This window comes from Crinia signifera, chromosome 1, assembly GCF_055691185.1.
Source record: "Crinia signifera chromosome 1, ASM5569118v1, whole genome shotgun sequence".
NCBI classification, from domain to species: domain Eukaryota; kingdom Metazoa; phylum Chordata; class Amphibia; order Anura; family Myobatrachidae; genus Crinia; species Crinia signifera.
This window is the reverse complement of record NC_139217.1, coordinates 397772328-397795277: the sequence shown is the minus strand read 5'-3', so window position 1 is coordinate 397795277 and position 22950 is coordinate 397772328. Positions and strand designations below refer to the sequence as shown.

General features: G+C 43.2%; 1 protein-coding gene across 1 annotated transcript in view; it reads right to left on the bottom strand.

The window, feature by feature from the left end:
- Window positions 1–8843: 8843 nt before the first annotated feature.
- Window positions 8844–22950, bottom strand: part of PGGT1B (protein geranylgeranyltransferase type I subunit beta) — a 34228-nt gene continuing 20121 nt past the window's right edge. Inside the window, exons 7-9 of the mRNA XM_083151641.1 lie at window positions 19888–20072; window positions 19637–19745; window positions 8844–9668 (exon numbers count right to left, since the gene is read on the bottom strand). Coding sequence (XP_083007767.1) covers window positions 9487–9668; window positions 19637–19745; window positions 19888–20072 — 476 coding nt within the window. The 3' untranslated portion in view covers window positions 8844–9486. The remainder of the gene's footprint in view (window positions 9669–19636; window positions 19746–19887; window positions 20073–22950) is intronic.

Here is a 22950-nt window from a genome sequence, read left to right as displayed (position 1 = left end):
CAGTCTGTGTTTTTTTGTGAAAAATACCAAAATGTCGTGAAAAAATGGAAAATTTAGCGATTTGCAAAATGTTAAATTTTCTGCTTGTGAGACAAATAATCATACCACTCAAAATAGTTAATAACTAACATAGACCATATGTCTACTTTATGTTTCCATCATTATTTCAACTTCCTTTTAATTTTTTTGGACACTAGGAGGCTTACAATATGAATAGCAAATTCTCAAATTTTCAAGAAAATTTCAAACACTGATTTTTTTAGGGACCAGTTCAGTTCTGATATGACTTTGAGGGACTTGTATGTGAGACACCCCCATAAATGATGCCATTTCAAAAACTGCACCCCTCACAGTATTCAAAACAGCATTTTGGAAGTTTGTTAACCCTTTAGGTGTTTCACAGGAATTAAAACAAAGTGTAGGTGAAATTTCAAAATTTCATTTTTTTTGCAGATTTGCAATTTTAATACATTTTTCTTAGGAACACAGTACATTTTACTAGAGAAATGTGACTACAAATTGATTCCCCCAATTCTTTTGTTTTCAAAAATATCCTATATGTGGCCCTAGTGTGCACGTTGACCAAACCACAGGCTTCATAATAGAAGGAGCACCTACTTGATTTTGGAGCCTCCTTTTTATGAGATTATTTTTTAGGCACCATGTAGGTTTCTAGGCACCATAAGATGCTAAAATTTAGGAACCCCCCCACAAGTGACCCCATTTTGCAAACTACACCCCTCAGGGAATTCATCTAGGGGTATAGTGTACATTTCAAACCCCCAGGGGTTTCACCAATTTTGATACAAGTGGGCAGTGAAAATGAAAAATTACATTTTTTTACACAAAAATGCAGTTCTGGCTCAAAATTTTTCATTTTCAGAAGGTATGAAGGAGAAAAAGCACCCCAAAATCTGTGCCCCAATTTCTCCCGAGTACGGCAATGCCTCACATGTGAACAAAAAATACCAGTTGGGTGCATGGCAGGACTCAGAAGGGAAGGAGTGATTTTTGGATTTTGCAGCACAGATTTTGGTGGAATGAATGGTGGGTGCTATGTTGCACCAATACAGTGGAACCCCCCCACAAGTCACCCCATTTTGCAAAGTACACCCCTCAGGGAATTCATCTAGGGGTATAGTGTACATTTCAAACCCCCAGGGGTTTCACCAATTTTGATACAAGTGGGCAGTGAAAATGAAAAATTACATTTTTTTACACCAAAATGCAGTTCTGGCTCAAAATTTTTCATTTTCAGAAGGTATGAAGGAGAAAAAGCACCCCAAAATCTGTGCCCCAATTTCTCCCGAGTACGGCAATGCCTCACATGTGACCAAAAAATACCAGTTGGGTGCATGGCAGGACTCAGAAGGGAAGGAGAGATTTTTGGATTTTGCAGCTCAGATTCTGGTGGAATTTTGGTGGGTGCTATGTCGCATTAGCAAGACCCCCCAAGCACCAAGACAGTGGAACCCCCCCACAAGTGACCCCATTTTGCAAACTACACCCCTCAGGGAATTCATCTAGGGGTATAGTGTACATTTCAAACCCCCAGGGGTTTCACCAATTTTGATACAAGTGGGCAGTGAACATGAAAAATTACATTTTTTTACACAAAAATGCAGTTCTGGCTCAAAATTTTTCATTTTCAGAAGGTATGAAGGAGAAAAAGCACCCCAAAATCTGTGCCCCAATTTCTCCCGAGTACGGCAATGCCTCACATGTGAACAAAAAATACCAGTTGGGTGCATGGCAGGACTCAGAAGGGAAGGAGTGATTTTTGGATTTTGCAGCACAGATTTTGGTGGAATGAATGGTGGGTGCTATGTTGCACCAATACAGTGGAACCCCCCCACAAGTCACCCCATTTTGCAAAGTACACCCCTCAGGGAATTCATCTAGGGATATAGTGTACATTTCAAACCCCCAGGGGTTTCACCAATTTTGATACAAGTGGGCAGTGAAAATGAAAAATTACATTTTTTTACACAAAAATGCAGTTCTGGCTCAAAATTTTTCATTTTCAGAAGGAATGAAGGAGACAAAGCACCCCAAAATCTGTGCCCCAATTTCTCCCGAGTACGGCAATGCCTCATGTGTGACCAAAAAGTGGCAGGACTCAGAAGGGAAGGAGTGATATTTGGAGTTTGCAGCACAAATTCTGGTGGAATGATGGTGGGTGCTATGTCGCATTAGCAAGACCCCCAAAGCACCAATACAGTGGAACCCCCCCACAAGTGACCCCATTTTGCAAACTACACCCCTCAGGGAATTCATCTAGGGGTATAGTGTACATTTCAAACCCCCAGGGGTTTCACCAATTTTGATAAAACTGGGCAGTGAACATGAAAAATTACATTTTTTTACACAAAAATGCAGTTCTGGCTCAAAATTTTTCATTTTCACAAGGTATGAAGGGAAAAAGCACCCCAAAATCTGTGCCCCAATATCTCCCAAGTACGGCAATGCCTCACATGTGACCAAAAAATACCAGTTGGGTGCATGGCAGGACTCAGAAGGGAAGGAGTGATTTTTGGATTTTGCGGCTCAGATTCTGGTGGAATGAATGGTGGGTGCTATGTGGCATTAGCAAGACCCCCGAAGCACGGTGAAATTATGAACCTAATATTCCATAGATGTGTGGTATATTTTAAAACACTCCTTTATACATAGGCCGGGTTTGTCGGGGCAAGTGTCACACTGGAAAATAGTTTGCTTTCTTATTCCCTTTTTATAGCAAACTTTGCACCTTTTTTGTGTCCTGCCCTTTTTTCCAGTGGAGGGGATTTCATCAGGAAAATGCTGCCCTGGTACAATACGGGGGCCAGTACTAGAAGTACTGGGGCCCTCTGCCTGCTGGTTCCCAAATATTAGGCCCTTTATGACTTCCTCTTGAAAGTGCATAAATGTCCCCCTCTGGCCGGTAGAACGGAATAGCACGTAAGCGTTATACAGTGCCATCTGGATGATATACACGGCCACCTTCTTGTACCAGATTTTTGTTTTCCGCAGGGCACTGTACGGCTTCAGTACCTGATCTGAAAGATCCACTCCGCCCATGTACCTATTGTAATCCAGGATACAATTAGGTTTGGAGGTGTGGGTACTGGTACCTCGTACAGGGACGGAGGTGGTACTGTCTCCGTGAATTGTTGTCAGTATAAGGACATCCCTCTTGTCCTTATATTTGACCAACAACATATTTTCGTTGCATATTCCCCTGCTTTCACCCCTTCTCATTACTTGGGCAATGTGCGTTTTTGGGAGGCCTCTTTGGTTCTTGCGCACAGTACCGCAAGCTGCTGTACCTCTTGAACCAAGGGCCTTAAACAGGGGGATGCTAGTGTAAAAGTTATCCACATAGAGGTGATAACCTTTATCCAGGAAGGGGTGCACTAAATCCCAGACAATTTTCCCACTAACACCTATGAGGGAGGGGGGGCATTCTGGCGGTTCAATTCTTGAATCCTTCCCTTCATAAACCCTAAACCTGTGGGTGTACCCTGAGGTGCTTTCACACAGTTTATACATTTTTATGCCATACCTTGCCCTCTTACTGGGAAGGTACTGGCGGAATTTAACCCTTCCTTTAAAATGTATAAGGGACTCGTCGATACAAATAAATTTTTCAGGGATGTACACCTCTTCAAATTTGGCACTGAAATGATCAATGACCGGCCTGACTTTGAATAGCCGGTCAAAGGTGGGATCATCTCTGGGTGGGCACTGTGCATTATCGGTGTAATGTATAAATTTAAGAATTGTCTCAAATCGAGTCCGGGTCATGGCCATACGGTAAAATGGAGTACTGTACAGAACATCTGTACTCCAATATTGCCTAATTTCTGGCTTTTTTACTATGCCCATATGAAACACCAGACCCCAAAACGTCATCATCTCTACTGCATCTACAGGGGTCCACCTAGCAAATGATGACGTGGGGTTTTGAGCAATAAACTGCTGGGCATATAAATTAGTTTGGTCCACCATTAAATTTATAAAATCATCAGAGAAAAATAATTTGAAAAAGTCAATTTCTCTGAGACCTGTGGAATCAAATTGGATTCCTGGCATGGCCAAAAACTCAGGAACCTGGGGCTCAAAATTGTCTGGTGGTGGGGTCCATACGAGATCAATTGTTGGGGGGGGGGTCTCAGCTGCTCTACGGGGGCGTCTTTGAGGGGGTCCCTCATCACCAGAGGAGGAAGAGGAGCTTAAGACGAATCCTTCAAATTCCCCGCTTGCATCACTGGCTGTGTCTGAGTCAGAGGCAAGCATGGCATATGCCTCCTCCACTGAATACATTCTCCTGGATGACTGGGAGGACATTTGGGAGGACATTTGGGATGCCATTTTTATTTTTGTGTTACTGGTAGTGAAATGTTTCAACACGTGTATAGTGTAGGGGGGGGTACAAACTTTATTTCAACCCGGGGGGTATGTAGTGTGTAGTGTGTATGTAGTGCAGAAAAAAAAAAAATACTTTATACCAATTAAAAAAAAAAAAAATGAAGGGGTTAAAAATAAAAAATTGAAGGGGTTAAAAAAAAAAAAAAAAAAAGGTCCTGCGCCAAAAATTGAGCACAGATGTTGGTCAGTAACGTCTGTCACTGAACAGCGCTCAAAGGCAACAGGAATTTGATCAAAAAAATAGATCAACCCTGTGCCGAAAAAGATGATCAGTGATGTACGTCACTGATCAGCGCACAGCGGCCACAGGACACCCACAAAATCACAGTGTGTGTAAAAAAAAAATTAAAAAAAGACCCCACAGCACACACACAAAAAAAAAAGGTGATCAGTGATGCGACACTGATTACCAGTGAGGTGCAGCAGGTGCACAACCTTTGGTGCAACTGACAGGTATATATAAAAAAAAAAAAAACCTCTGTATCCCCAAAAAAGTTGCTGATCACCTCAGATATAGTGATCAGCACAAAAGGCGGGGGCAGCAGACACAAAATTTAGCACTCTCTATCACTCTCTGTCACTATCTCTCTATCTCTCACTATCTATCACTCTATGACACTGCAGCAGCAGCACTGACAGGTATATCTATATATAAAAAAAAACCTGCGCCCCCAAAAAGTTGCTGATCAGTTAATTTATACTGATCAGCACAAAAGGAGGGGGCAGCAGTCAGTTATATAAAAAATATATAGCACAATCTGTCACTATCTCTCTCTATCTCTCTATAACTATCACACTGCAGCAGCACAAAATATAGCACTCTGTCACTAGGCCTCTCTATCTATCTCTCTCTCTATCTCTCTATCTCTCTCTCTCTATCTATAACTATATCACACTGCAGCAGCACAAAATATAGCACTCTCTGACACTATCTCTCTCTATCTCTCTCTATCTATCTCTCTATCTAGCTATTACACTGCAGCAGCACAATTTCACAGCACAGGAAGGCACAAGTAGCAACAGGATCCAGGAAGCATCCAGCACAGATCAAGCAGTGATCAAGCAGTGATGAAGCAGCGATCAGGTAAGTATGGAGCAAGGTTCTGGTCAGTATATGGCGGCAGGTGGGCACGGTGACCGCACTGCACGCTATTCCAGACCGGAATGGCGTCTGCAGTGCAGTCACCGTTAGTTTAAATCCCCCTCCTTGGCTGTGATTGGTCCGTCGGTCCGACGGACCAATCACGGCCTTTGGGGGCGGGCGGGGTGAGGTGGGGTGACACCAGTGTCACCCTTACACCCCGCGGTGATTGGTGCTGTACTTTACAGCACCAATCACCTCTGATCCCGTGTCACCGGCGAACGTTATTCGCCGGTGACACAGGAAAACGCTGTGAATGGCTGTTCACACTGAACAGCCAATCACAGCGATCGCCGACGGGGGGGCGGCATCGCAGCCCCCCCTGGGCATGCACGGACATGTCTGCTGTCAGGGACAGCAGACATGTTGAAACTGTCACCGCGTCTATAGACGCGGTGACAGTTTAAATCCATGACGTACATTTACGCCATGTGTCGGGAAGTGCTTCCCGACCATGACGTAAATGTACGTCAAATGTCGGGAAGGGGTTAAGATTACAAAAGATTGAAGTCCATTCAGAATTATAGGAAGACCTATCTTTTTGTGGATGTTACACTTTATAAGTATGTTGTATCCAGCCAGGTGACATACCCAACTCCTACTGTGCAGAATTGGAAGCTAGTTTAAAAATGGAGTTTGACATTCATTATTTGACAATATTGGCAGCGAAGGACAAATTAAGGGTGTATTTGTAAAATAAATATATCCTTTTAATTATGTGGCTACCTGTGTAGTAAGGAATCTACATTAACATCTATCATATAACACAGGTGCTTTGCAGAGACACCTCTAAGTGATTAAAACATAAGAGAATTTAGCAGAAAATGCATTCATTAACATGCTGGAATAAATGTATATAATGTTAGTGCTGTGTATAGGATGTGGGAAGACATTTGATGGTACAAAGAAAGACATCTAGATGACACAGCATGCTGCAGGAAGTTGTGGTCACATAACTCATCCTGTCAGTGATCGCCACCAGAAAAAGAAAAAACACAACCACCACTGCTGGATATGCAGGCATTACATGCATAGAGATACACATAATTTACTGTAAATATCCAGTGGCTTGCCTGCTGGCTTATGGTAGACTTGTGGTTTAGGGCCTGAGCATAATTCCACAGAGTCTTTCCCTATTATCAATTAGGAATACCTTCCATTTTGAATTAGGAGGACACAACAATTTGTAGACAAAATCGGGTTTAGAAGAACCCTCAGTAGTGGCCTGTCCACTTCTTTGATTCATGCGTGGAAAAACATGGAAGCAATGAGGAAACCAAAGCTGGATACATAACCACCTATAACTTCCAAAGAATACGGAGGATTCATAGCATAATGTGAACAGAGTAAGAGATTCGTTGGTTTGTACATTCGATCAATCAATAGATCACAAGTATGTTGGTGGGAGTAACTAGAACCATTGTCCTTCCTGACATTAGGTCAGCCCTGCAGCACAGCCGACGCAAATATATCATTCAGAAATATCGGTGCTGCCTGCCGACTGACCAGTTAAGCAGCAGCAGAAACCACCGACAATGACATCACAACCAGGTGAGTGAATTGAAATGCCCACCCAGTTAGGATGTCTGGCTAGACATATCGAGAAGCCACTTGGAGCTAATAGCTGACTAAATCGGTCGCAGGTTGTAATGTACCCAGATATCGTTTGACAAACCTGCAGTACTAGCAAAGTCCCCCTATACATTTCTGCTGTAACCACCGGTTCATAACTAAATTCCTGTATGAGGGAGGCTTGCTTAGTTGAATTATCTACAATATGGATGTTATCTAAGCGCCTCAATGTAGTTTAATAAATCGAAATGTTGTACTCTGCAGGAGATAAAACCTGAAAGGGACAAGAGATGCCCAACGTCATGACCTCACTTAAACAAAGCCACTCATAGACTGTTAACAAATGAATTTATCTTTCTATCAATTCCTGCTTTAGAGAAATTGGGCTAGACTTTACAGCTTGGGGTGTGCAGGGTTTCTCAACCATTCCTAATTTCCCATATACTCCTGTTTCATTGCAAGTCTTTACCATATTTCCACAAAAAGTTTATACAAGGTACCTCTAATATGTGTAACTATAATTCAAAGTAGCCTGGTGATTTATGAACATTTATACGAAGACACTTCTTATTTATTAAACTTTTTTTTTTTAAATCCCCCCCAATAAAAGATTAGTATTCTATCTATTGGCTAAAAGTCTTTTTGTTTTGAGTTATACGTATTAGACTCCAGTAACCTTGAATCTAAGATACAGTTAAGAGTTAAATGCACTACAGTTTAAAATCCTGTATTGTTTATTGTAATCATCCGGTCTATTCTTAGAACAGTACATGGATAATAAAACTTTAGCATGTGGGGCAGGAATGAAAAATAATATTCAAATGCAAAAAGATGGAGAGGATACTGCAGTCCTGGAGATGCTGTAACATAACTAGCCACGCCGTGACTAGGAATCCACAGTACTTATCTGTACAGCAAGCTGGCCAAACGTCTCCCATGTTAGAGAGAAATACACTGGTAATGTGGCAACCTGCGGCAAAAGACGGACCAAGCAGGTGCACTATTCAGCTCACATATAGTCAGACTTAGAGGCAAATCTTTACATATATCACATTTCTTTATAGTGGAGCAACATAAAAAGTGATACATTATACCAGATCATTGCAATACATTATTCAATAGCAAAAAACACTGTACAAATATTTTATTGTAAAAAAAACTGTATAAATTCACAGACTAAGTTTATTTTGGTTAAGTAGTCCTTCAGTGAGAAGCACACATTCTGTGGTCATTACTTGGCAATAATGTGAACATACTGGACAACATGACTTGTGTCATACTATGCAACTATTGTATGGTTTTAGAATTATGGAGGTACTAGACTGCAAGGCTTGGGGAAGAGGGGGGGGGACAAGCACCAAAAGGATATATTTATGAAGCGTTGTAAAACATAGCATTTAGGATCATGTTTACTGACCATATTTAAAAGGGCAATGCTTTCAACTAGATGTCATGCTAGTGCAAACATTGCCCTTTTAACAATCTGACCATAAACACAACCAAAAGGCACCAGGTTTACAACACAGCACGGAAATAAGATCCAGAACAGAAAAGTGGATGTTTAACATCCAATAAGGATCTAGCTAGCATATAAGCTACTGGCAACGTCTCCATTCTTTGGATGGCTTGATATATTTCCCCCTTCGTAGCGCAGCAGAAAGAAAGAAAAAAACAACAAAAGTAAAACAAAAACACAACAGAAAACATGATTGATTCAGCGTTTAGAAAATATACAACAACATTTATTATAATAGTTATGCTTTTCATTTAGCCTAATTGTATTAGCTACAGCCAAACGCATGTAGAACTTGTTTTGCATTCATTAATTAAATCAAAATACTTTAAAGGTAAAGATCTCATTAAAGGCCTTCCAGCCCTGCAGCTCAACCATTCACATTCGAGCGCTGAAGACATGTACTGTCCATGCCAGTGAACATGCCAATAAAATACTTTATCACTAATACAAGACTTACATTAATGTGGTTGTTTTTGCCCCAAAAAATAAAACAAAAAACAGCCCCAATAATCCTCAGTTTGACAGATATTATAATTGTACTTGACTTATGCTATGAATATTTTCTTCTTTGTTTTTCTATTATTACGGATTAAAAAAAAAATCATAATACCTATAGGAAGGTTTCCAGGATGTATAGAAAAATATTTTATTGAACAGTGAGCAGTTTTAAATAAGCTTCATAAAATGTTTTTATTGAGCCACTGGGGGCTAGCTGTTTTACATGACAGTGCTACTAAAATAAAAACTTTGTTCATAGGACTCCAGCATGGAAAGCGCACACTGTAACTGCATGGCTTATTAGTGGGGCATCCGTCCTCCAACCTAATGTGTTGCTGTTGTCAGGCAGTCAAGTGCTAAGGTGCAGATGATTTGAACTGGTCACATAGTTCTTGGCTTTCCATGTGTCATGGAGCTTCTGGAGACGTTTATATGTTGTTAAGCTTACATTCAGGGCTGGGTGTACTTCATTAATACCAGACTCGCCCATCAAAGAAAGGCCACAGATCCCAAAGTACGCATGCAGAGCATCTAGAAGGAGAGAGAAATGGTGAGAAGTAAGCAATGTGGACTGTGATTGGTGTGTGATCACAGCAATGTTATAATCATAGATATAGTATATTGTGGGGGGGGGGGGGGGGGGGGGGAGGAGGGGGTATTCAATCCTGGGTCACAACTGTTGGGACATCCTGACAGTCGTGACCCTGGCCTGTTTTCGGCCTGCTTGACTGACATTCAGCAGGGGGGGATTCAATGTCCTGCATGTGAAACTAAAAGGGGGCGGGTCTGCAAGAAACGTCCGTGATCTCGACAATCCTTGGCCATCCTCGGCAAAATGGACCGACTGCTTTTAAAGTCAGGTTCGTTCTGCCGAGATGCCTCTTCAATGCTGTTGGGAAAGACAGCATTGAATAGGCACCCGCCGCTATTTCCCCCGTCTGAAATAGCGGCAGGGGATTGAATAACCCCTTATATTTGAGTTAAGGGGTGCAATATACAGTTATTGCTATGGGTATAAAATCATACAAATTTAATTGACTGAAGAAATGATGCATGAATACAAAGTGAGTGGTGAGAACAAATCAAATAACTTAAAATAAACAAAAACAAGGCCAGTGATCGCAAATACAAGCTAGAAACATTTTTTACCCTTAATTCTGGACTCTGCTCTGCTGTGGAGCCAAGCCTGTGGAGCTATCAAGCGCTGAGGAGCAAAACAGCGGCAGCGGCCAGGGGACCAGCACGACCAGTCAACCCAGAATGCAAAGAGGACAGCGTGTTACACGCCGGGTGGTGCAGAGGTGAGTATGGGGCAAGGGTAAGGAACCTACACCAATGAAAACTGCATGAAGTCATACTAACGTTCCGCTCTGCCCCCTGCAGATAGCTGCTGCACACAGAGATTGAGGTGCAGGGAATTGTGCCCCTTCTCACCCACTCAGCTTGCCCCTGTCATCTCACCTCACCCATCACCTAACCCCTTCTGGTCTCTCCCACACACCCAGTCTTTGCACGATCACTGTCTCTCTCACATGCAATCTCTCCCTAACTCAGTCTACCGCCCTCTCTTTCCACTTAGTGTCTGCCCTACTCTTCCTCCTGCTCCCTTTTCTATCTGACCTCTCACTCACCCTCCATCTAACCTCTCTTTATCTCTGACCCTATTCTCTCCTCTCTGTTCTCCCCACCTCTTTCCTCATGCTTCCCCTCAATTTCCTCCCTCTTCCTCTCTTTGAAAGTATCTCCTTCTTTCCCCCTCTTTACCCCCATCTTGTTCACTCCCTTTCTCTGATACCCCCATCTCTACCTCTCTCTCTCCCTGACACTCAATCTCTTGCTTGTCTTTCTTGCTCTTTCCCTCCCTGACATTTTTTATCTTACTCTTGATCGCACATGGAAAGAAAAGGGATTTGAGAGCACGCTCGCTAAAAAGCATGCAACAGGTGTAGTTAAAACATTTATTTTTAGAAAAATTACATATAAAACTGTATAATAAAATATCAATAAAAGGATTGGGGGTTAACACGTAAATACAGAGAGCAGGGATATTCACCCACAGTCCAGTCGTGGTAGTGTCCTGTATCCGTTCCTATATTACCTCCAGATAAGTGTCCTGTATAGGAATGTCGATTGTATAGGTGTATACTGGGAGAAGTAATGGTCTCCAAACCAGGGACAGCCAATGCTTACAATCAAAATTATCAGGAAAGATGTTTATCACCAGGAGATAAACATCTTTCCTGATAAGGAATTCAAGTGGCAACAACATCAAGCCCACCAGGTAGAGCACCATTCAACATCAGGAGCTCCCTGGTTTGGAGACCAATACTTCTCCCAGTATACACCTATACAATCGACATTCCTATACAGGACACTTATCTGGAGGTAATATAGGAACGGATACAGGACACTACCACGACTGGACTGTGGGTGAATATCCCTGCTCTCTGTATTTACTTGTGATAACCCCCAATCCTTTTATTGATATTTTATTATACAGTTTTATATGTAATTTTTCTAAAAATAAATGTTTTAAACTACACCTGTTGCATGCTTTTTAGCGAGCGCGGTCTCAAATCCCTTTTCTTTCCATTTACCATTTTTCTTGGGTCAGACTTCCCAAGTCCCGAGACCGCTGCTCCAGCAAAACAACTCCACTCAGGCGCCCCTTGGGCCACTTTCAGTGACCCTCCTTCTTTCCCTACTCTTGATCGCACCCCTTCATCTCTTGCTTTTCCCACTTTCTCTGACACCTCTTTCTCGCACACCTCCCCACTTTCTCTTGTTCCTTCTTGTTAACCAAAAATAAAAAGCACCAACGTGTATGCCAGAGTTTTCCAGACTATCAGCGCAGTTTTCATTGTCCGATCCTTGACGATAGAACATTTCAGAGGAGTTCACACGTCATTTATTTACTTTGCCAACAAACTATTTCCAGATGTAGTATGCATCAAATTGGCAGCAATCACTGCAGCTTGTTACAAGTGGAAACAAACACGGTAATAAAACAAAGACGAGTATTCACACAAAGAGGTAATGGAAACACTTAAAAAGGCATAAAATTATAGGGAAAGAGGTTTCCTAGCACGGCACCTGCGATTTTGATTGTAAGCATCGGGTCGGAAAAATCGCGTCGATCGCATCGCATGCCAACCAAATTGCATGCGATGGACCCGATTTTTACATTGGAATCAATGTAAAATGGTCCCTGAGACCACATTTTGCATTGATTTTAATGTAAAATGCCCCAAAACACCCCATTTTCATAGAAACCCCCCTGATGTTTCAAATGCCCCCCATTGTTAACGCCATCCCGGTATTGACGCCAACCCGAAGCGTGGCGAGTGCAGTGAGCCCGCGAGGGGCGGCGGTACGCGTCCTCCGACCTTTTCATACCCCTACTATCCACGTCGGCGTGGAGTTTAGAATAGAAAGTGTGGCGAGTGCAGCGATACCTTCACAGGTATCCGCAGGGCTCGCCACGCTTCAGGCTCGGCGGCTCGCTGCGCTCGCCACACTTTCTATTCTCAACTCCACGCCGACGTGGATAGTAGGGGTATGAAAAGGTCGGAGGACGTGTACCGCCGCCGCTCGCCACGCTTCGGGTTGGCGTCAATACCAGGGTAAAATTATTTTAACATTGTTCCCTATGGGAAAATCGCGTTGATCGTGTCGCGGCCCCGTATTATTACATATTGCAATGTCAGAATCACTTTATAAACTATATAGCCAATATGGGAGATTATGAGGGGATGTAGTAAAGGGGATTGATTAAACATATTACGATGTCTTCGGAAGAGCTACAGTGTGTGTATGTTCTGGACAGTTCTATTAGATTATGTAACATATTGACTTTTCTGCTCATCCTGCACTTGGCACTGTTCCTTATTCTCCACATTGTCATCTGGGAGGAATGGAGAGATGGCATTACAAAGCTGTTTGGAGATAGAGGATAATTGACTTCTGTTACTCCACAGTCATATAGGGTAAGAAATTTGGGGTGTTTAAACGGAGATATCCAAGATATTTCTGGGGGGCGATTCAGGGTTTAGAGATTAAAGCAATATGCAGCAAAAAGGGTTCAAATCCAGTCTGTGTGTACTTAAAAAAATGGGAATTCTAATGGAGAGGTAAGAGAACATTAACGTGCCAAGAGAAGAGGAGAACAGCCGCCACTAAAATAATACAGATGGATTTACCGTATAAAGCCTGGTGGTAGGAAGACGTAGAGAACCATGTGTAAGGGCTGCAGGTGAGATAATGCCTGACAGAACGAGACATGTCTCTGTTATTGCTAGAAAGGTGAAATTGTTTGAGAAGAGGTCCCAGAAGCATGTACTGTATGTAATCTATTATGAATAGATGGGGCATATGCTTACATGAAAGACCTTTAAAGTGATTATAAGGGTAATATTTGAGGTTTGCTAGATTGTATTTAAGTGATGGGAGGGTTTAGAAAAAGATAGACAGGGGTGAGCTGCCCCAGTTTATTTGATCAACATATAGGAGTGTAGGCAACTGTCAATCATTTTCAGTTCTAGGTATTTTAATGCAAATGACGGTACTTGTGGAGTATCACGGCTCCCATCGTATGGCATCGTATGCCATATGTAGTGGCATACGATGGCATACGATGCGATTTTTACCGATTTTTGCTCAAAAATCGTATGGGATCGCACCCGATTTTGCACTGAAATGCCCCAAATGCCATTTTTCATAGTGCACCACCCCCACTATCAACGTCAACCCGAAGCGTGGCGAGTGCAGCGAGCCCGCGCGGGGCGGCAGTACGCGTCTTACGACCTTTTCCTACCCCCACTATCCACGTCGGCGTGGAATTGAGAATAGAAAGTGTGGCGAGCGCAGCAAGCCACCGAGCCCGAAGCGTGGCGAGCGCAGCGAGCCCCGCAAGGGGACGCGGATACCTGTGAAGCCCGCGAGGGGACACGTATAGCTGTGAAGGTATCCGCGTCCGCTCGCCACGCTTCGGGCTCGGTGGCTCGCTGCGCCCGCCACACTTTCTATTCTCAACTCCACACCGACGTGGATAGTGGGGGTATGAAAAGGTCGTAGGACGCGTACCGCTGCGCTCGCCACGCTTCGGGTTGACGTTGATAGTGGGGGTGGTGCACTATGAAAAATGGCATTTGGGGGCATTTCACAACTTTAATACACATTTCAATGCATTTTGATGCATTTCAGTGCAAAATCGGGTGCGATCGCATCGCATGCGATGCGATTTTTTAGCATACGATCAGCATACGATGAAGGTCGTGGGAGCCGTGATACTCCACAAGTACCCAAATGACTGACAGCTACATATGCTCTGACCACAACCAATGCCAAATCATTAACACCATATCAAATGAAGATATTTTCTATAGTTTGTATCACTGGCAGCACAAACCGCTGTTCTAATCCAAACCTCAATTACGATAACGTGACGGCAATCTTTGCTATTAGAATGCAGTCGATTTTCCTTTGCAGACTCGTGTTTCAATGGGACATCGATGTGCAGCCTAAACACTTAACTTTACACTAAAAGACCCATCAGGTTGAAGTCAGAGTGATAAAAATAGAAAAGGGCTGGGAGAGAGGAATGTATTTGAATAAAACGTGTGACCTAACACAGGCCTTAGGAGTTGACACTACTGTAAATCATTCTGTGTGCAGACATCTCCAAGGGCTTGTACAGCACGGAGCTCTCTGGTGTCACTACTGCAAGTTGGAGGTAATGTTCCACAAGGATTTCCCACAATATCTAAATGCAGGTTTTCACGAGATACCAACAAGCTACCTTATTATAAGACATCTTTCTAATTATTGCCAAACCTCTGGAGGTATGCAAAGATATTCACAATGACATTTACTCAAGGCCAGTTGTATTGTATGGATAGCTAAACAAATAGACAAGGGAATAAAGACAGCGCTGATTCAGACTATAATCTTAATAAAATGTATTAAATAATGACAACAATCATTTAACATAAATAACCGGCCGGTAATAATCATAAAAGCATAAAAACTGTAGATACATAGAAAAACACTCTTCATTGATTTGAAGTAATACCTAAGGTGTTTTGTTAGTAAGGCATAGCAGCAATTATAATTTCTTTCCCTACTAAAGTGCAATAAATCCGGGGTATTATTTTTATTGTAGTTCCTTTTTATGGAAAAGTGGAGATAGTGGACAGTCCAAAAGGTACTTGTGGAGTATCACGGCTCCCATCGTATGGCATCGTATGCCATATGTAGTGGCATACGATGGCATACGATGCGATGTTTTACAGATTTTTGAGCATTTTTGCTCAAAAATCGTATGCCATCGCATGGCATCGTATGCCATATGTAGTGGCATACGATGGCATACGATGCGATACAATGTTTTACCGATTTTTGAGCATTTTAGCTCAAAAATCGTATGCGATCGCTTCGGATGCCATACGTATGGCATCCGATGCGATGCCATCCCGATTTTGCACTGAAATGCATCAGAATGCATTGAAATGTGTATTAAAGTAGTGAAATGCCCCCAAATGCCATTTTTCATAGTGCACCACCCCCACTATCAACGTCAACCCGAAGCGTGGCGAGCGCAGCGGTACGCGTCCTACGACCTTTTCATACCCCCACTATCCACGTCGGCGTGGAGTTGAGAATAGAATAGTGTGGCGAGCGCAGCGAGCCCCGCGAGGGGACGCGGATACCTGTGAAGCCCGCGAGGGGACGCGTATAGCTGTGAAGGTATCCGCGTCCGCTCGCCACGCTTCTATTCTATTCTCAACTCCACGCCGACGTGGATAGTGGGGGTATAAAAAGGTCGTAGAACGCGTACCGCCGCCCCTCGCGGGCTCGCTGCGCTCGCCACGCTTCGGGTTGACGTTGATAGTGGGGGTGGTGCACTATGAAAAATGGCATTTGGGGGCATTTCACTACTTTAATACACATTTCAATGCATTTTGATGCATTTCAGTGCAAAATCGGGTGCGATCGCATCGCATGCGATGCGATTTTTTAGCATACGATCAGCATACGATGAAGGTCGTGGGAGCCGTGATACTCCACAAGTACCCAAATGACTGACAGCTACATATGCTCTGACCACAACCAATGCCAAATCATTAACACCATATCAAATGAAGATATTTTCTATAGTTTGTATCACTGGCAGCACAAACCGCTGTTCTAATCCAAACCTCAATTACGATAACGTGACGGCAATCTTTGCTATTAGAATGCAGTCGATTTTCCTTTGCAGACTCGTGTTTCAATGGGACATCGATGTGCAGCCTAAACACTTAACTTTACACTAAAAGACCCATCAGGTTGAAGTCAGAGTGATAAAAATAGAAAAGGGCTGGGAGAGAGGAATGTATTTGAATAAAACGTGTGACCTAACACAGGCCTTAGGAGTTGACACTACTGTAAATCATTCTGTGTGCAGACATCTCCAAGGGCTTGTACAGCACGGAGCTCTCTGGTGTCACTACTGCAAGTTGGAGGTAATGTTCCACAAGGATTTCCCACAATATCTAAATGCAGGTTTTCACGAGATACCAACAAGCTACCTTATTATAAGACATCTTTCTAATTATTGCCAAACCTCTGGAGGTATGCAAAGATATTCACAATGACATTTACTCAAGGCCAGTTGTATTGTATGGATAGCTAAACAAATAGACAAGGGAATAAAGACAGCGCTGATTCAGACTATAATCTTAATAAAATGTATTAAATAATGACAACAATCATTTAACATAAATAACCGGCCGGTAATAATCATAAAAGCATAAAAACTGTAGATACATAGAAAAACACTCTTCATTGATTTGAAGTAATACCTAAGGTGTTTTGTTAGTAAGGCATAGCAGCAATTATAATTTCTTTCCCTACTAAAGTGCAATAAATCCGGGGTATTATTTTTATTGTAGTTCCTTTTTATGGAAAAGTGGAGATAGTGGACAGTCCAAAAGGTACTTGTGGAGTATCACGGCTCCCATCGTATGGCATCGTATGCCATATGTAGTGGCATACGATGGCATACGATGCGATGTTTTACAGATTTTTGAGCATTTTTGCTCAAAAATCGTATGCCATCGCATGGCATCGTATGCCATATGTAGTGGCATACGATGGCATACGATGCGATACAATGTTTTACCGATTTTTGAGCATTTTAGCTCAAAAATCGTATGCGATCGCTTCGGATGCCATACGTATGGCATCCGATGCGATGCCATCCCGATTTTGCACTGAAATGCATCAGAATGCATTGAAATGTGTATTAAAGTAGTGAAATGCCCCCAAATGCCATTTTTCATAGTGCACCACCCCCACTATCAACGTCAACCCGAAGCGTGGCGAGCGCAGCGGTACGCGTCCTACGACCTTTTCATACCCCCACTATCCACGTCGGCGTGGAGTTGAGAATAGAATAGTGTGGCGAGCGCAGCGAGCCCCGCGAGGGGACGCGGATACCTGTGAAGCCCGCGAGGGGACGCGTATAGCTGTGAAGGTATCCGCGTCCGCTCGCCACGCTTCTATTCTATTCTCAACTCCACGCCGACGTGGATAGTGGGGGTATAAAAAGGTCGTAGAACGCGTACCGCCGCCCCTCGCGGGCTCGCTGCGCTCGCCACGCTTCGGGTTGACGTTGATAGTGGGGGTGGTGCACTATGAAAAATGGCATTTGGGGGCATTTCACTACTTTAATACACATTTCAATGCATTCTGATGCATTTCAATGGAAAATCGGGTGCGATCGCATCGCATCGGATGCCATCCGATGCGATCGCATACGATTTTTGAGCTAAAATGCTCAAAAATCGGTAAAACATTGTATCGCATCGTATGCCACTACATATGGCATACGATGCCATGCGATGGCATATGATTTTTGAGCAAAAATGCTCAAAAATCGGTAAAACATCGCATCGTATGCCACTACATATGGCATGCGATGCGATGCGATTTTTAGCATACGATCTGCATACGATGCAGGTCGTGGGAGCCATGATACTCCACAAGTACCGTCCAAAAAAATGTTTTATCAGCTCTCACAGCTTATTTGGTTAGTAGATCAAATGTTAGTAGCGTGCAATCAACTTTAGCTGGGTAATGCAGTTTAATCAATACTCAGAAATAAATTTGATGCCTGAGCCCATATGAGCTCCAACTTGCCAGTCTTCCCGTGTTGCTGCTGTCTAAACCGTGTGGTCCCGGCTGCTGGTCCTTTGTCCAAATTATATGCAGCCCTTCAGGGTTCTCTCCAGGGGACAATCCGGGGTGGCAAGGTAATCGGCAGGGTGAATGACAATGTACACAAAGATCCTTGGTAGCAGAGGATGGATTTGTGCCACCCCGGATTGTCCCGTGGAGAGAACCCTGAAGGGCTGCATATAATTTGGACAAAGGACCAGCAGCCGGGAACACACGGTTTAGACAGCAGCAACACGGGCAGACTGGCAAGTTGGAGCTCATATGGGCTCAGGCATCAAATTTATTTCTGAGCATTGACTAAAACTGCATTACGCAGTGTGTATGGGCCTTAATAGGTAAGGAGTCCTACACATGTACGGACGTGTGTAGGGAGAGCGTTCTGAGAGACACTGCTTCGCTCAGAACACTCTCCCTCTCACAGGACACAGCGCTGTGTGCTAAGCGAGGCGTCAGGCGGTGTTCTCCATTGAGAACTCTGGCCCCGACCGATTAAGAACCTGCATGCGTGTAGGGCCCATAACACAAAACTTTGTACTTTTACATATCACTGTCATTTTATTTACTTTGGCCGCATGGGTTCTATATGTTGTTAATATTGGATTTTGAATCTATGTAGCTATTTAAGTGATGGAACAAACATAGCATCAAAAATGGAGAAGGCAGAATGAATCGTCATGAGTCAGGTTAAAAAAAAAAAACTAAGCATGTTTTGTTCGGACGAGCAGCAAATGCCAGATGTACATACACAAAAAATTAATTATAGTAGTTCCTTGAATTAAGGGGGAATTTAGTTAATGCCGATAATTTTCAGGCACAAAAATAACCAGGACTCCCGCCCCCATTGAATACAAGAATTGTAAAACAGGCTATTTTTTTTTTATTAGAGCCTGCTAGAATTCACCCCAAAAAAATCCATGAAAAAGTGCTGTGCAAGCGGTAAAAGGCCATGTACACACTATGTGATGTGTGTACCCGGCATCAGGTGTGTACCCGGCATCAGGTGTGTACCTGGCGATATTGGTGGGGGTCTGGCGCAGCGGCAGCATCAGCAAATGCATACACATACAGGGTACTGAACAGACAAGGGAGGTCATCTTTAACGATGAGTGGGATCTGTGTTTGATACTCTTTAATCTACACATTTCTTATTTGACTCCTAAATAACCATTGTTTGGTCAGTTGTCTTGCTTTCTTCATATCTCCCTACAGTAAGTCAATTCCTCTACAATGCATCATTATGGGCACAAATAAACAAGACAATATTTATAAATATACATTACCTGGATGACTATCTGGCCATTTAGCAAAACCTCCAACAAGACGGTCTTGAGTTGATAAGATAAAATTTCTGTTCCTCTCAAAATTTGTATACTTGAAGATGTTTAAGAGCTGAAAGGGAGAAAAAAAAATACAAAAAATGTATAGTTTCTATGTAGCAGTAGCTTAGCAAAAGGATTAAAAAAGTACAATAATTTACACTAAAAAGACAGATTGTTTGTTTTCAAGGCATTTAAAATGTTCAAATATTTACCGTTAAAGTTGCTCCCACCCAGAAGGAGTAACAGGTGTCAACAGGTTTGTTTGGTCGCCCATGGTAGCCATTTTGTTGCCTCAGAATGCACCACCTTTTCATTCTATTCAATTCTTTCTCAGTAAAGACATCGTCCAGCTTTCCCATCAGGCAGAGAGAAGCAATTCCACAGAAAGTGGATCCACCTGACCAAGAATATTCAATACAGTTAATTGTTTAAAAGGGAAAACAGACTTTGTATTGTTTGGATATAGACATAAATAGGGCAAAGATTTAAAACTAGCTTAAAAAAATTAAACCCATATATCATTTTTAATTTCAAAATAGTCTTGCGGCAACAGCAAAATATTGTAACCAAACCGTAATACTGCATCAATGTAAGAGGGTGCAGGCACCAATACCTGTTATTTTTAGTAATGTTTGAGCTCAATAGTAGAGGCAGTATATAAAAAGGCCACTTTATGTAAGTGTCTGCTATAACACATTCTGAGGCTGGACACATTGTAACAAATTACAATGCTGGCTGATCTGGGAAGAGGGATCCACAAATACTGTCAACAAGAGAACATAAGCCCTTATATTCATGTGTGTCAATGCCTACTTCCATATATTGTAGATTGTAAACCTATGAGCACAGCCCTCTCACTGTTGTGTCTGCTATTGCTTCATTACTACTTTGCTCCCAATGGTAAAGTACAATGGAAATGATGGCGCTATAAATGGTAACTTAATAAAATCAGAATGAAGAAACAGGCTACAGAACACTTGTCAGCGACTTAGTTTGGGGATGAAGTTGGTGAAAGGTTGCGACACTGCATACTAGACAAATGTTATGGGCTATTATGGTGGGGTTGTTCAAAAGAGTATATAGTATAATACAGAGCATCCACATCTAACTATATAGCTGATACTGATAGACTAGGCATGTCCAAACTGTGGCCCTCCAGCTGTTGTGAAACTACACATCCCAGCATGACTTGTATTTGTTTTAGCTTTCTTTAATAGCAAAACTGTGGCAAGGCATGATGGGACTTGTAGTTTCACAACAGCTGGAGGGCCATAGTTTGGACATGCCTGCTGTAGACTTTGCATTATACCCAGCTATCCAGTACACATTACATATAAACCAATACTCCAAATCCAGTAATCTGTGCACTCTGCAGAGTTTGGAGAAAAAAAAAAAAAAAGGAGGCGGAGGTTTCTCCTGGAACAAACCCATACCGCAATGTATACTGTGCTAATGCATTCATCCATGTATTTATTTTATGCATGCTGGGAACATACTGGCTGCATTTGCCTATAGCGAATCCTAGAGCTTGGTTTTTACACTGAAATTTAAGGCTCCCATACAGAGGTTAGATTTGGCCTGTTTTCATCTCATTTGGATGGATTGGGCCATCAAATTGGATGAATACTGGCCATATCGGGTGCTTTGACATCTGATGCACGGCCGTGTGCGTATTGGATACAGAGACCATACATGCTGCACATTTGCTCTCCGGATTCTGCTCCCTCCCAGCAGCGGGGAACAGGGTAACATGCGATACATTGCATGTAAAATGTAATCCTGTTGCCGATAAAGGTCCCAGGAGCTCAAGGGGATCGGATGGACATACACTGCTGCGAGACATCATAACAGTGTACGGCCACCTTTAGACAAGCTAGGATACACCTCTTCCCAACTGTGGTGCAAATTTGATCCAGAATAAGCCCCATTATCTCCAAATTTCCCATGCAGCCACCAGATCGTAGCTGTGGAAAATTGTCAGCCAAATAAGTCCTCATCATAGAACAATTGGTGATCGGAAAATGCACTCCAACATACAATTCAGGTGAATAAAAGGATGTCTCTAAAGCCCTGTACACACGGGCGATATAGTGAATGGTATCGCTCACTTTGGCCCGTCTGAGTGATATCGTTCATTATATAGCCCAGTGTGGGGTGTGGATCTAAAGGTCTACAGTGTCTAGGCAGACAGTCAATAGGTCGACAACAAAAGCTTGACCCATGAAAAGGTTGACATGAGTTAGTTATTCAAAGTCTTTTGTGTCAATATAGACATCTGTCAACATGAACCCCCAATTAGCGCAGCGCTTTTCTCACCATGCTTTGGCCTTTTACTTTACCGTTCGTAATTGTAGTCAACTTGGATGGTAAAGTATGAAAAACTCATGTCAACCTTTTACTTGTGTTAATCTTTTATAAATGTCCACCCTTCGATGATGACCTATGGACTGTCTACCTAGACACTGTAGACCAGGCATGCCCAAAGTCAGGCCCGGGGGCCAATTGCGGCCCGTGCTGTCATTTCAAGCGGCCCGCAGCCTGCAGCTGGAAGTGGGAAGCACAGCACAGGACACTAAAGGTGGGGCCTCGGCGAGCGCGCCTTTACCTTGCTGTCTGCTGCAGTGAGGAGGTGCCGGCCGCCACAGTCAGATGTGTTTGGCATCCTACCCCTGCTGCTGCAATCGTATATCACCCTACTCCACAATCACAGTGACAGCAGGGTGCAGGGAGGGGAGGCAGCAAGGGGGAAGCTTGCTCCCATAACATGCAGAGCGGAGGAAGGCAGCAGCGGGAGCCCAAGCATCTCCTGTCCTTGCAGTGCCTGCTTTGCCTCTCCTTCCTCTGGCTCACACAAGGGGCTGGGAAACATACAGTGAATGGGGGTCATACAGTGAATAGGAGTCAGAGGGTCAGGCTTGGGGACATACAATGAATGGAGGCACTGATGGACATTAAGAGAAGGGTGGCAGGCTAGGGGACAGAGCGAATGGGTGCAGAGTGGGGAACATACAGTGAATAGGGAACATACAGTCAAGGAGGGACAGGCTGGGGGACATACCGTGAAGGAGGGGTAGGCTGGGGGACATACAGTGAATGGGGGCAGAGTGGAGGACCATTCTGATGTGATTAATGATTCAAAGAATGTCAGGCTGAATGGTCGGCCCCCACACCTTTACACTTCACCAAATCTGGCCCTCATCGCAAAAAGTTTGGACACCCCTGCTGTAGACCTTTAGCAGCCCATACACGCTGCTATGAGGGCGTGCTTTCTGTGC